The 15,215-nt window shown below is 41.0% G+C and overlaps 1 protein-coding gene across 13 annotated transcripts in view; it reads right to left on the reverse strand.

Moving 5' to 3' along the window:
• Positions 1–15,215, reverse strand: part of LOC101744395 (anoctamin-1) — a 47,752-nt gene that overhangs the window by 11,405 nt on the left and 21,132 nt on the right. For all 13 annotated transcript variants that reach the window (XM_062672754.1, XM_038015709.2, XM_038015708.2 and 10 more), the window contains 11 exons: positions 12,392–12,537; positions 10,919–11,084; positions 9,818–9,938; positions 9,148–9,259; positions 8,225–8,385; positions 6,868–7,004; positions 5,253–5,519; positions 3,951–4,154; positions 2,579–2,727; positions 1,743–1,828; positions 281–486 (listed from right to left, as the gene is read on the reverse strand). In XM_062672754.1, coding sequence (XP_062528738.1) covers positions 281–486; positions 1,743–1,828; positions 2,579–2,727; positions 3,951–4,154; positions 5,253–5,519; positions 6,868–7,004; positions 8,225–8,385; positions 9,148–9,259; positions 9,818–9,938; positions 10,919–11,084; positions 12,392–12,537 — 1,755 coding nt within the window. The remainder of the gene's footprint in view (positions 1–280; positions 487–1,742; positions 1,829–2,578; positions 2,728–3,950; positions 4,155–5,252; positions 5,520–6,867; positions 7,005–8,224; positions 8,386–9,147; positions 9,260–9,817; positions 9,939–10,918; positions 11,085–12,391; positions 12,538–15,215) is intronic.

A 15,215-nucleotide genomic window follows, 5' to 3' on the forward strand; every position in this document is an offset into this window, starting at 1 on the left:
AGTGAATTTTAATTTAGGATTATACGTAAAATATCAATTCACAGAGGGCGCTACCTTACAATTATTTACTAATGACAAAATTTTACATATACTTAAGACGTTTAGGATAATTGTATTTTAATTTTGGAAGGTTTCACTTCTACCACGTGTGAATTGCACACATTTTGTTTTTTGCTTTTATTTTATTCCGACATTGTATATGATTCTGGTATACTATATGAAATATTAATGAATGTATAATAAAATAAAACATAAAGTGTTAAGGGAGGAGTCGTCTCACGTTGGTGATGACGCTGAGCTTGCCGATGGAGTCGAGGATGCGGTACCAGACGCCGATGTCGGTGACGCGCTGCGGCACGGGGCGGCGGAAGCACGTGAGGAACTTGCGCGCGTCCAGCCGCATCTCCAGCACGTTGTTGATCAGCGCGAACAGCGGCGCCAGCGGGAACGCCGCCACGAAGATCGTCACGAACCCGTACTGCAGGACTGGGGACCACGACACTTGTGCAATCATTCTAAATAATCAAATCTACTGGTGGTAGGACCTCTTGTGAGTCAGCGCGGGTGGGTACCACAACCCTGCCTATTTCTGCCGTGAAGCAATAATGCGTTTCAGTTTGAAGGGTGGGGATAGCCATTGTAACTATTCTGAGACCTTAGAACTTATATCTCAAGGTAGGTGGCGCATTTACGTGGTAGATGTCTATGTTACCCCTTAACACCAGGTGGGATGTGAGCTCATCCACCCAACTAAGCAATAAAAAAAAATTGGATTATGAAACATTTGAATATGTGAAATATTATGTATTTTGTTCTTGATTGTTAATTTCAGACTGTATCTCCTTTGTGATTTTTTAGGAGGTTTGTGACTTCTGCCGCTAAATTACGAAATACTATTAAATTATCTTAGGTTTTTCAATGTGAAAGTAATGTTGTACATAATATTGCACGTCTTGTAGCTGTTGAGTCCCGTTCAGAAGTGAAGGTGGTTGCAGTGTTGCCAGATGGCCGTGTGAATTTCCCCCAACTTTTTTCGAAAACCCCCCGAAAATAGGCTTTTTGAAGAAAAAAACCCCCAAAACAGTTTTTACTTATTTTAAAGAAGAAATAAAAAACCAAAAGGATTCTTTTATTTTTTAATCAAGCTATCTCTCGATCATATTCCCTTTCGTTATTATTATTTAAAGCATACTCGTTTTCGAAGTTAAAGATATTTAACATGTCCGATGTGGGAACAAAATTTATGCATCTATTTGGCAGTGAAAATCGAATCCTGAGAACCGCTTCGGCAGTTTCTATTGCTATTTGGTTGCATGATTTGTCCTTTATAATATTGACTTGTGAATAGTATAGTAGACTATAATTATTCTAATAGTAATTGCAAATTGATACTCAAAAAACCTCCGAAATTTCTCCCAACTAACTTTTTCCCCCCGAATGTCCCCCCAAAGAATCTTTCCCCCCGAATTTCCCCCCCAAGGTCGAAAAATCCCCCGAATTTGCAGGGAATCCCCCCCATCTGGCAACTGTGGGTGGTTGTGTATTTTATGCGTCGCGGAGTTAGCACAGTTCCGCCGGTTCGCCGTCCCCTCCCTCGCCGCGGCTTTACCGACTTTACAAAGGAGGAGTTGATGCGTAAACATATTTTAACTTAGTATAAGTAATTTATTACTATCATTGGGCAGGGTATTTTATAAAATCTTATATCTATTAAAAAATAAAAAATAAACGATTGCACTCACTCATTTCCAAATATTCAGGAAACAGTCCCATGTTCGGGAAGTCGACCAACTTAAAGTCTTTAACCCACTGAAGCGGACTTTTTAACCTAAAAATATATTATTCAGCATTAGCTCATAGAGTTATCAGACGGCTAATTTTGAAATTGTTCTATTTTAAAAGAAATTCATTTTCTTCTCTATTGTGCAGAGAAGTTTGAAAACTCGCGTCGCCATTGTGTCTAACTGAGCAGTGACCGTTTCCGCCTGAAGAGTAAGGTGGTCTTTATTACAACACAAGATACTTTGACTTAGTGCACAATCAAGTCTATGGGCTCCGGTCACCATTCGTCACCTGTGTTCTTAGAGCGAATTTTTTAACGTTCTCGATAGCGTAAAAGTTAACTCAAATATGTATGGAGTTGGAGCGTTTGCCTACGTTTGCCGCTAGGGGCGCTGTTCCAACTTCATACAAATTTTAGTTAACTTTTACGCTATCGAGAACGTTAAAAAACTCGCATTAAGGATAAAGGCCAGTCATTCATGTAGTTAACAACAGGCTTGATTTTGATCACTCGCGAACTTGACAGCATAGTGGTGCGCCACCAGACTCGTGATGCAGTAGATGAGGTAGGGACCGGATCCAGGACGAGAGAGAGACAGCTCACGGCACCAGTGCCACCAGCCGTTGGAGAAGGCAAGGTATATCTTAATAGACCTCATCACGCTAAGCGAAATGTGAGGTATCTCTCAACTTCGGTGATGCATACAGTGGCAGAAGGCACCATCATTCAATAATCACAACAGTTTATATCATCGACCTTTAGTGATGATCCTTAAAGATATCATTAAGTACATACTGTCTCTTCCTGCCGATGGTCCTGATGATGTTCCACCAGGAGAGCAGGTACGGCATCATCATCTCCACGATCGTGTTGATGAACTGCTTCCCGACCATTATTATGGCCAGCTGGATGGACAGCTCTAGAAGACAGCCTCCGGGAGCGCACTGAACGAATGATCGTTAGTTAGCAGCCGTTGCTTCATAGATTGGACATATCTATACATATAAATAAAATTGGAGTGTCTGTTTGTAATATTGAAATAACCACTTTTTATTACATGCATATGAATATATATACGGTACATACACCAAAATAATATTTTTTACAATTTCTGTCTGTCTGTTTGTTCCGGCTAATCTCTAGAACGGCTGAACCGATTTTGACGAGACTTTCACTGATAGGTAGCGTATGATATAAGGAGTAACTTAGGTTTCTTTTTTTTAGACTAGCCGCGCCCCGCGGCATCACCCGCAGTACGAAAATAACCGCGGGTAAAATCGCAAGATTCAGCTTTCAATAATAAAATTTAATGTTTCCGAAGCGAAGCGAGGGCGGGTCGCTAGTATTATATATATCTTTCCTCTCTGTTGCACTCCCCAAATCCACTTGCTTAATAAAACTACTTCCTTTCAATACTTAGGATCTGACCAGAGCCGAAATCTTCGTTAATCTCACAATCTTCTTCGCTGTCCTCCAAATAGTTCTGACTTTTTACATTCTTCCTTCACTATTCAATCTATTCTTCTATGGAATGCGCTCCCACTCAAAATAAGGTCGGCCACTACACGTGAAGCGTTTAAGACGAAGGTTCGAGAACTGTTTCTCAGAGAGTTAGCAGAATCATCTAATTGATAATATTTGTTTATATATGACGTTATACACGACATTTCTCTTTTTTTTTTATTGCTTAGACGGGTGAACGAGCTCACAGCCCACCTGGTGTTAAATGGTTACTGGAGCCCATAGACATCTATAACGTAAATGCGCCACCCACCTTGAAATATAGGTTCTAAGGTCTCAAGTATAGTTACAACGGCTGCCCCACCCTTCAAACCGAAACGCATTTTTGCTTCACGGCAGAAATAGGCGGGGCGGTGGTACCTACCCGCGCGGACTCACAAGGGGTCCTACCTACCACCAGTAATTACGCAAATTATAATTTTGCAGGTTTTGATTTTTACTGCACGATGTTATTTCTTCACCGTGGAAGTCAATCGTGAACATTAGTTAAAGTACGTATTTCATTACAAAAATTGGTACCCGCCTGGGGGATTCGAACACCGTTGCATCACTAGATACGAATGCACCGGACGTCTTATCTTTTAGGCCACTACGACTATATAATATAGATAGATAGATAGACTAGATAACTATAGATTCAACGAACCTCCTCTTGTCTGTGCCCGAAGAATCTAATATACTCTCCGGGTCGACCGATGATTTTCCCTTTGAAGAAAGCGATGTAGAATATCGAGGCGTAGTAGTTCACGAACTGGAGCAGGTATATCTTGAGAGTGAGCGAGTCGTCGAACTCGGTCTGCGTCCGAAGCAGTTCCTTCTCCGTCAACCATTCGGCTAGGTACTGGTAGATCTGTCAAGTGCAAATATAACACGGTTAATGTACAGAGGACCATTGTTAGTGGACACCCGGACAGCACAGCATTTTGAAATCCAGTATACATTTAATGCCAGGTGCTGACTGGCAGTTTAGGGTTTTTTTTTTAAAAGTTTATTTTTTTCTAGAATAATAAACCTATTTGGATTTTAACGAGTAAAGTGTCACATACGCACATACCGGCTCGTGACGTAACCAGCATTATGACGCGGGCGTGCGAGAGGGATTGTGATATGTTGTGACTTTGCACTCACACTGTGCTGTGCTATTTCATTCTTATTACGTGCTACGTCATTTTACGATTAATTTCGATGATATTTTCGTTAAAGATAACTTTCCTGTTGTTTAGGATCAAAGTGGCATGACTGTTATTCTTCAAACTGGATTTAGGTAGGCAGCATCATGGTTGTTCCAGTGGCATGGGCGACGACCAGCAGTTTTACTGGTGGTAGGACCTCTTGTGAGTCCGCAGGGGTAGGTACCACCACCCCGCCTATTGCTGCCGTGAAGCAGTAATGCGTTTCGGTTTAATGGGTGGAGCAGTCGCTGTAACTATACTGAGACCTTACAACTTATATCTCAAGGGGGGTGACGCATTTACGTCGTAGATGTCAATGGGCTCCAGTAACCACTTAACACCAGGTGGGCTGTGAGCTCGTCCATCCATCTAAGCAATAAAATAAAATAAAAAGTTACCCCCAGAGTCGTTTATCTGTGGACATCTCTACTAGCACTCTCATAGGACTTTTTGGCGGTAACGCGAGGAGTGAAGTTGTGTGTTTTTTTTTATTTTGTCTATTTAATGTTTCTTCAGGTTTAAATGTGTAATAACGGTTAACTGTTTAATATCTGTGAAAGTGCATAAATGTGGAAAAATGAAACAAAGCCGCTGGACGTCACTTCTCGGGATCCTCCAAAAAGTCCAATGAAAAAGTCTGAGATTATATTTCATCCCATATCATCTCATTTCATTTCATCATTTTTCATAAAAAATAAGAATATAAATTAAAATAAGACATGACTTAAAGGTCTTAGTGATCAGGTCATAAAATCTCATAAAAAAAAAGCACTCACATAGTTGAAGAGGAAGATGAAGCACAGGTTGATGCAGGCGGCCGTCGCGGTGGTGAACATGATGGGGCTGTACGTGATGAGCACGTTGTCGTTGTGGCGCAGCACGGCGGCGCCCAGCAGCGACATGCGGTACAGCACCACGCCCAGCACGGTGGCCAGCGCCAGCAGCACCAGCAGCGCCACCACGCTGAACGACATGAGCGTGGCGGGCAGCCGCATGCGCCAGAACGGGACCATCGGCTCGTTCTCGCCCGTCACCACGTTTAGCTGCGGGGGACAGTCGGCAATGTATTATGTACAGTACTCGCCAATCTTTATGGCCGCTCTGAATGTAGCCGTTGGTACGAACTTGCGCATGGTACAGTCGGGTAGACATTGCATAACCAAGTTTTTTTTTTGTAATTAATAACGATAGCAACGAGAAACAAATAACAAAAACGTAACAATATGAAACTATTCTGAACGCGACGATACTGTCACAGCTCAGCGAGTTGTGATTGGTGTAGTAAAGTAGCACTCACACTAACGCGCGGGAGGCGAGGATGCTTGCGGGTGGGAGACAGCGCGCGCGGGGGGCCCTGCCTCTACGCCCCGCGTACGTCCCGCTGATACCTGATTTTGTGTTCTGCGCAGCGTGATGCGGCTAGGTTCGGAGCGGCCATAAAGTTTGGCGAGTACCTACAATTCCTGACTGAGGTCAGTACAGTTGTGAAATTTATTTTGTACTAGCTGACCGGGCAGACTTCGTTCGAAATCGATAAATAAAAGACCTAAACTTTTGTATAAAATAAACTTAAAACTAACAAAAGGAATCCGTCCGACGGGGGACACATCAAAGGGAAAACAAAATTGTTATTTTTATTTAATTCCGAGCATTTTCATATTTATCTATCTTTTAAATCTTCTCTGGACTTCCACAAATAATTCAAGACCAAAATTAGCCAAATCGGTCCAGTCGTTCTCGAGTTTTAGCGAGACTAACGAACAGCAATTCATTTATATATATTATATAGATTAGAAGTGTGGAGGAACTTATTATCGTCCCACACGAAAAATAATACAGATTTTTCTAATATTTATTTTCGGTTTTCACGAACGTAGATGTCATACAGTATCTAGACATCACGATTCGATTAACTGAAAATCGCACACACCGCGATTTTACTGGTGGATGGTGGAGGGGCGTCTTGTGAGTCCGCGCGGGTAGGCACCACCAGCCCGCCTATTTCTGCTGTAAAGCAGTAATGCGTTTCGGTTTGAAGGGTGGGGCAGCCGTTGTAACTATACTTGAGACCTTAGAACTTATATCTCAAGGTGGGTGGCGCATTTACGTTGTAGATGTCTATGAGCTCCAGTACAACTGATGACAACTTCAGTACATTGACCTATTGTTGGGTTCGCTTATGTTCGTTTGGAGAGGCTTAAACGACAAAGGGAAGATCTTCCACCGAGCGGGTGACATTGCTCGGTAGACCGACGGTCCCAATGTTGTTGTTCGGAACTTGTATATATGCAAGCTTATCTTAAGAATGTCGTATGTTGTATGATGGCTACCCGCCACATTCGTTTTAGCTTAAGACATTGTGTACACGTGATGTGCGGTCAGTGGGCGCACCTGTCGTCGCTTGACGTGCGCGAGGCGCGCCAGGTACTGCGGGCGCGGGTGCTCCTCGTACACGTCGAACCCGGTGAGGTCCCAGCGGTGCGTCATCTCGGCCGAGTAGCGCTTCCAAAGCTCCAGGAAGCACGCCGCTGCAACAACAACCGTCTCTCGCGTGAGACCACCACTCCACTTCGGCAGCGAGGCAACCCACCACACACCCACCACATTGAACAGTCAATCGAACTCTATAGATTCAGCTGATTTTCGAAGTGAAACTTCTGATGCGACTTCCAACAAGGTAGCGTTAAACGTTTAACGCTACCATAATAGAAAGAGACAGAGCGAGAGCAAACGCATGGAGCGCGTGGACGCGTCGTTTTTTGATTCAATGCGATTTTTTTTTTTAAGGACTATTACGGTAAGCAGCTGCGTTACTGCCGCCCATGGACACCAACAATACCAGCGGTGAATCTAAGCCACTGTGCCATCTTGACGTTTCAACAGGGATCTACCCATCAACGGAAATTACTAACCAGATGGCTTTTTGGCGGGAACGCGAGGACTGAAGTTGTGTGATTTGTTTTATTTTGTCTATTTAGTCTTTCCTCTGCGTCATGATAATCGCCTTATCGTTGCCGCCGCTGACTACTCCCCGAATCCTGATCATGCAGGAGCCAGTCACCGTCGACGCCCTAGACACGTCCTTACGGATCCATCAGATCCAATAACCTTTGCATTAGATGCCTTCAGCTCTAATACTAGGGGCAGGCTTAGGGACCCCGGTAACCGTACTCGTCGAACTCGACAAAGAGGTCGACGTGCAACCTAACCCATGCATCAGCCCGCTGAGTTTCTCGCCGGATCTTCTCAGCGGGTCGCGATTCCGATCCGGTAGTAGATTCATTCGCGAAACAATTGCTCTTGAGTTGTTAGGTCTCCTTCGGAGGCGCTCGGGCAGTTGTTAGCAAATCCCACCCCTCTTGGCTGAGCCTTTGCTCGCCCACCTGTCCTGGTGAAACTGGAAAGGCCTTCGGGCCACCAGTAAACTTTCAATCATAAAAAAAAAAAAAAAAAAAAAAATTTAGTCTTTCTTCAGGTTTAAATGTGTAATAACGGTGGTTTATTAACTGTTTAATATCTGTGAAAATGCACAAATGTGGGAAAATTAAGCAAAGCCGCAAATTTCATCCCAGTTGCTTAATGTCTCAAATTAATCATGTTCATTTCATTTCATTTCACTCCATATTATCACTTTTCAAAAATAAGAATATAAATTAAATTAAGACATGACCTAAAGGTCTTAGTTACCAGGTCATAAAATTCCTTCAAAAAAAAAGATGGCCGACGTCCCTAAGTCAAGGTCACTCACCCCAAAAGCTCATGAATATGGCGAAGAATACGGTGGTGGAGTTGTCGAAGAGGTACGTGATGCGTGACTGCAGACAGGTCGCCTTCAGATCCCAGAACTCGCAGAAGTAGTCGCACTGCGGACACATCTTTATCGTCGAGTTGTAGTTGCAAATGTCTTCACTGAAATCAGTTGTCAGAGTTCAATTACGCGGCATCGGTTCGAGTTCGAGTTTTTACTGATGGTAGGACCTCTTGTGAGTCCGCACGGGTAGGTACCACCGCCCTGCCTATTTCTGCCGTGAAGCAGTAATGCGTTTCGGTTTGAAGGATGGGGCAGCCGTTGTAACTATACTTGAAACCTTAGAATTTATATCTCAAGGTGGGTGGCGCATTTACGTCGTAAATGTCTATGGACTCCAGTAACCACTTAACACCAGGTGGGCTGTGAGATAGGCCACCCATCAAAGCAATAAAAAAATAAAATAAAAAGAGTAGAGCAGGGCGGCCATTGGGTCAGCGCGGATCACGTGAACGCTGACGTCATTTTCAACATATTGCTTTCTCTGTCTAGCATTAAATCTTAACGTATTATGTATTTCTTCTATTCATGTATTTGTTAGTGAGCTCTTCCTAAGCAGGTAGACTAATTTTGATGACTTTTTTTTTGTGTGGGTTAGTTAAGATTCGAGAATTGTTTAAATTCACGATTAGGTCGACTGCAAAAATTGTAATTACTATTTTGAAATATAAAAAAATGGAGTTTCATATTTAAGACGTGTATACAAGACAATGTCTGTCGTCGGGTTCGCTAGTATCTTATAATCTCCTTATTTTATCAAAGGCTTTTTATTGTTGGTTCTTTATTAAATTTAAGAATAGACTGTCCCTTATTTATATCTATAAATACGATCCCTAAGGCCGAGGCATTAAAGTTGAAATTACCTCGGTTTGTTGGAGTACACGGTCGCGGCCGAATATATGAAACAGATGAGGCCGACGAGCGAAGCCGGGATCAACATGTGCGTGTAGAAACCGAGCCAAGCAAAATACAGTCCTGAAATCAGAATGACACGTTGTAATTATGACAATAATAAATTTATTAAATAGACAATTTTTTCCTTGTTTATCCTAAACCATGCATTATAAATAGTAACTGTAGGAGTTCACTGATATTCTTCCCGGAAACCCAGGAAAAGTTTTTACTTTAGTACGATCGGAGTACGCTAGATGACGCGCGAATAGTTTGAAGACATTGACTTTTTTCATTTCACTAGCATTAAATAAATTTCGATGAAATTATTAGATTTAGAATATGGAAAAAAGTTGTAGTAGGCTAGTAATGGGCAATACTGTGAATTTTGTAAGCACTACTTCACAAAAAAGTTACATTTCATTCATCATTAAAACACCGTTGCAGCAAAACTTATATAATAGTTGTCAAGTGTGATACTGTTCTTTTTTTTTAAAGAAATTATTATTGTTTCTATAATTTTACAAATTGAAAGAAACCTTATTTTCCTATAGATGGGTAGAAAACATAGCGTGACCGTCACCGACGGGACACGCGTACGAAGTACTCATTTTCAAAAAAGTCAGTCAGAACTGCTCTTACCTATTTTAACACCGAAATAATCTTTTACGTAGTCTAGCGGTTGGTATTTGAGGCATTTAGACACAGCCGCCCATTCCGTGTACAGCAAATATCGCATCGAACCCGGTGTTTTGAGATCACCCTGTAGGCAAGGAATAGAAATGTTAGTAAAAATCAGTTCACCAATAACTACGCGCGTACTCATAGGACATTCGATCACAAAAATTCAAGATACGAATTTACCACTATCCTGTCTGTTTCTACGACATGTTTCTTTGAGGCTTGAGACAACCGTTATACAATACAATCGAGACTTCGGCCTCGTGGTACTTACCCTGTGCTGACTGCAGACCGTGATAACCACTCACACCAATTGGATCGTAGTTTGTTCACTCATCAATACAATAAAAAATGACTAGTATTTTCACCACTTTCTGGTTCAAGGAAAATTAGTGATACCCCATTAATAACAGATGGCGTTAGTTATCTATACTAATATATAAATCTACAGTGGTTTTAACGGAAGTTCCGTTATAACTACTGAACCATGCATCCGATTGACTTGAAACTTAGTATCCATGTAGAAAATACATGTACTTAATGGATAGGCTAATATTTATATGAGTGTTAGACTCCCTAATGATAATGACAATAAATAATAATGTTAATTTTAAATGCCCAGCGAAGCGGGCGAGTACGGCTAGTGTGCTTAGAATTTTTTTATTTTATTTTTTTTTATTGCTATGATGGATGGACGAGCTCACAGCCCACCTGGTGTTAAGTGGTTACTGGAGCCCATAGACATCTACAACGTAAATGCTCCACCCACCACGAGATATAAGTTCTAAGATCTCAGTATAGTTACAACGGCTGCCCCACCCTTCGAACCGAAACGCATTACTGCTTCACGGCGGAAATAGGCGGGGGGGTGGTGGTACCTACCCGTGCGGACTCCCAAGAGGTCCTACCACCAGTGAGAAAGAAATTAGAAAATTTAATGAAAGCACTTTTGCAGCGCAGTGTGCGTCAGCTACGTTGCCACTGCTGACTAAACACAACCCAGGAACATCTGACCATTCTCTCGTTTTGACGATTCCAATCTGACCGTTTTCTTTAACTCACATCGTGTAAGGGATAGGCCGCGCTATAAGTACAGTTTGATATGAGTCTGTTGATACCGAATGCGAAATCGTCACCCGGCTTCGAGAACTTCTTCCTGTCCAGTATGAATTGAACTATCCTAGAGCGGATCGAGGGTGTCCAGAAGCATTCTGATGTTGTGTCGAATCTGAAAAGGAAAATATGCATTAGGAGATAAAAAGCCTTTATAATGAGGGGTAGGTAGGTCCCAGGGGTATTATTCAATAAAACTATGGGTTACTCACTAATATCAAATGTCTAATTCTAGTCTTGTTACACAAACAATTTACGATATAAAACAGTAATTCCAATAAGACGCGAGCGCATGCAACTCACACTTAAAACGGAAGCTATCGGAAACAAACTTAATTATCTATCAAAAGACGGATATAGATGATAGAAACTTGTATAGCGAGCGGGCATACAGGTCAGTTTGCTATACCTTTTGTTATTTTTATTGAATAGATAGGAAAACGGCACTTTTTTTTATTACTTAGATGAGTGGACGAGCTCATAGCTCACCAGGTGTTAAGTGGTTACTGGAGCCCATAGACATCTATAACGTAAATGCGCCACCCACCTTGAGATATGAGTTCCAAGGTCTCAGTATAGTTACAACGGCTGCCCACCCTTCAAACCAAAACGTGTTTTACTGCTTCAAGGCAGAAATAGGCAGGGTACTGGTACCTACCCGCGCGGACTCACAAGAGGTCCGAGAGGACTGCCCACTGAGTGTTCAGTGAGTAATGGAGGCAGCACCACACGACTGTCAGTCACTATCTGCCTCAGCCTATAAGGTCTGGACTCTTGATAGTATTCTGTGTTGGTTTTCCCATTCTCTAAGCCAGTAAGCTTGGCTTCTTCGCCGCAAAAATAAGCAAGATGGTGGTACCATACCCGCGCCCTATAAAGCGGCACGTGAGTTATTTTAGCCATCTTGGCTAGTAAAAACGACTTGTAAGGTATTTGAGAACACAATCTACTCTAAGGTTGTTTAATTAGTTTTTTTTATGTGGCTTTTTAGAAAACATTTTAACTTCACTTTTTTACTAAAAATGATATGAAGCAGCTGACTTTCATGCCACTACTCGCTATTAATTAATTTTTAATTTATTTTATATCCCAATATACAGAACCCCTCCACGTGTATTTTGCCAAGGAAACCTCACGAGGCCACGACCCTCAGCATTGAGGATTGTCGACGCAAGGAGGAGGAGAAAGCACTGTATAAATAAAATACAGGCTTGTATATTGAATATTTGCGTTTATTCTTATTTTATTAATTTAAATTGCAACTTGCCATGAACGGGGCTATAAGGCTGGAACGGACGAGAGGGTTGCCAAGCGCCAAAATTAAAATTAGCAACTTAGAACTTAGGTGTTACCATTACAATATTACAATATAATTCTAATGTTCATATTTTGATTGAACAAGCACAGTAAAACAAAACTTACAAGTATTCTTTGTCTTTGGAGTAAATAGCGGTTAGACGATGTCTTCTTTCAGGGAACAACTCCGGATCCACCCTTATCTTTGATATGAACTTATCCCAAGTAGCCTCAACTCGATCTATGAAATTACTAGTCTTCACTGCTGAAAACTGAAAAAAACATTTTTAGTGAATTTTTAATTTTGTAGATCAGACGAAATTGATCACAACGCCATCTGTAATCACTGGAAAACAGCATACGAAAAGAAAACCTGTTCTGCTTGTTCTGTAGCTTTTTTTTATTTACTGGTGGTAGGACCTCTTGTGAGTCCGCGCGGGTAGGTACCACCGCCTATTTCTGCCGTGAAGCAGTAATGCGTTTCGGTCTGAAGGGTAGGGCAGCCGTTGTAACTATACTGAGGTCTTAGAACTTATATCTCAAGGTGGGTGACGCATTTAAGTTGTAGATGTCTATGGCTCCAGTAACAACTTAACACCAGGTGGGCTGTGAGCTCGTTCGCCCATCTAAGCAATAAAAAAAAACCAAAGCTGATGGTCTTGAGAGACCATATCAGCGTCACCGGGCGAGTAGGTGACCTCACGGGGCCCAAACCTGACGTTGTTGTCAACACTAGCCCTAGCAAGAGCCGTGCTTCGCAGAACCTACCACCGGATCAGAAGCGCGACCTACTGAGAAGATCCGGCGAGAAACTCAGTGGGCTAGATGCATGAGTTTTTTGGATATTTTTTTGTATAAAATACAGTAAACTTTATCATTTACTACATCACTGTTTGTGTGAAAACGCCTATACTTACTTACCTGGAGCCTATAACACTTTGAGATATGGCTAAACAAATATACGAGTAGATAGATAATACACGACAATCTGTGACCAGCATCAGTATTTGCACATATACAATAATATTTATAATTGCGTGTGTGTAGCCATGAATGTATCGTGTGGTATGCGATGCACAAATAAATCTGCGGTAATATTACGTATTTAAACTTTAATCAGTGTGTTTAGTGGGAGTTTTTTAACGTTCTCGATAGCGTAAGAGTTAACTCAAATTTGTATCCAGTTGCAACAGCGCCTCTAGCGGCAAACGTAGGCGTACGTTCAAACTCCATACAAACTTGAGTTAACTTTTACGCTATCGAGGACGTTAAAAAACTCGCTCTAAACAAGCTGTATACATTTCTGAACTTCGTAATTTTTGGTATAGGGGCACCACTTGATATTTTATTTTAACACGAGGTATCTTATCCTTTAGGCCACAAAGGATTAAAATTATCGATTCATTGACGAGGTCAGAGGTAGATGTGACCAAAATTAAACCAACGAGAATTAAATACACACACTGTTTATGTTTATTCGTTAATTGTTAAAATGGGATCGTATATGTGGACTTAGATTATTAGGTCATTAGTACCAAGTGTTAGTGCGAAGCCGTCACATCATCTTTTAGTTTAACATGCGGTGTTAAATTCCTAATGATATAAGTATCGTATCGTACCACTATTTGAAAAAAGGGCCCTTTTCATGTTTTCACCTGTCTTCGCACTGCTATTTTTAGGTAGCAATACTATTAATTAATTGTTGAAGACAATTGCAGTACTGATTTTAAAAAAAACCTGAAGTACAATTGACAAACATTACCCTTCTGCGACGCTCACAGTATTGGATAAGATAACAGATTAGAGAATAAATTATCCAGACTATAACGCATCGCCAACGACTCATGTTCCGTAAATGATCGCTCTATTTACCAGGAAATACTTCGAATAAAAGATCTTAAAAATTTAATTTATAACTTTGGCTATAATCTATGTTTACAACCGTTACATGAAAGATCTTAGTTGTGTTCAAGTGTTAGAAATTGGGAATAATTACAACACATTTTGTTTTGTATTCACAGTCAGCTGCAAGCATGTCTGGAAGAAGACAAATCATGCTGCAGACTAAAATTTGTCTTTGAATTTATTGCTTTTGTCGTCTACACATACGAGTATACGTTATCATGACTGACTGCATGATTCATCACGGCAAAACCCAAAGAGATGGAGCTACAAGCCTGAAATTTTAGAAGATGATCAGGCCTTTTATTTTGTATGCGTTTTGTTCGGAAATTAGACCTCTAAGGAGGTAAAATTTTGTCATTTTAAAGGTGAGAAGCGCAAAATTATTTACATATTTATGTTTGAGGATAAATGTACAGGTACCGCGGCATTTTTTTACATATTTTTCCCCTACGAGGGGATTGAATTAGAGGGTTTAAAGTTTATATGGAAGTTCGCCACTTATGCAGGAGAGGCATGTAGTTTTAAATTAAGTTATAAAAAAATAATATAAATAATTTGTATATAATTAATGTGATTTACTTTTAGCACAATAACCTCATAGACCCGAGCGACGTCCTGACGGATCAGTAGTTGATAGTTACAGGCTTTATCTTTGATTGAGGACGAAGACCAACTTGATATAATGGTGGGCTAAAATTTTATTTTGGGTGCACCAAAAGAAGCATGATTTTAAGAATCAATAGAAATGTTTCATTCATTATTAATATTAATAATATCAATACCAATAACCCACACACAAACAACGATGAAACAAGACATTTGTTATAAGCGCCATCTATCGAGCAAAGCTAGCCAAGCTCACGTCAGGGACCGCGGTCGCATCGCACATTGAAAACAGAAGTAGCGCGTAACAAGATTTTTTTTAAAGTTAAATTATTGATAAATTCAATACTTTAATTCACAAACTCGTCTAGAAACATATACGTCAAAAAGACTATGTCCGTACAAAAATATTAAATCATTATTCTATATAGGTACAAAAAGT

This window comes from Bombyx mori, chromosome 15 (genome assembly GCF_030269925.1).
Source record: "Bombyx mori chromosome 15, ASM3026992v2".
Taxonomy (NCBI): domain Eukaryota; kingdom Metazoa; phylum Arthropoda; class Insecta; order Lepidoptera; family Bombycidae; genus Bombyx; species Bombyx mori.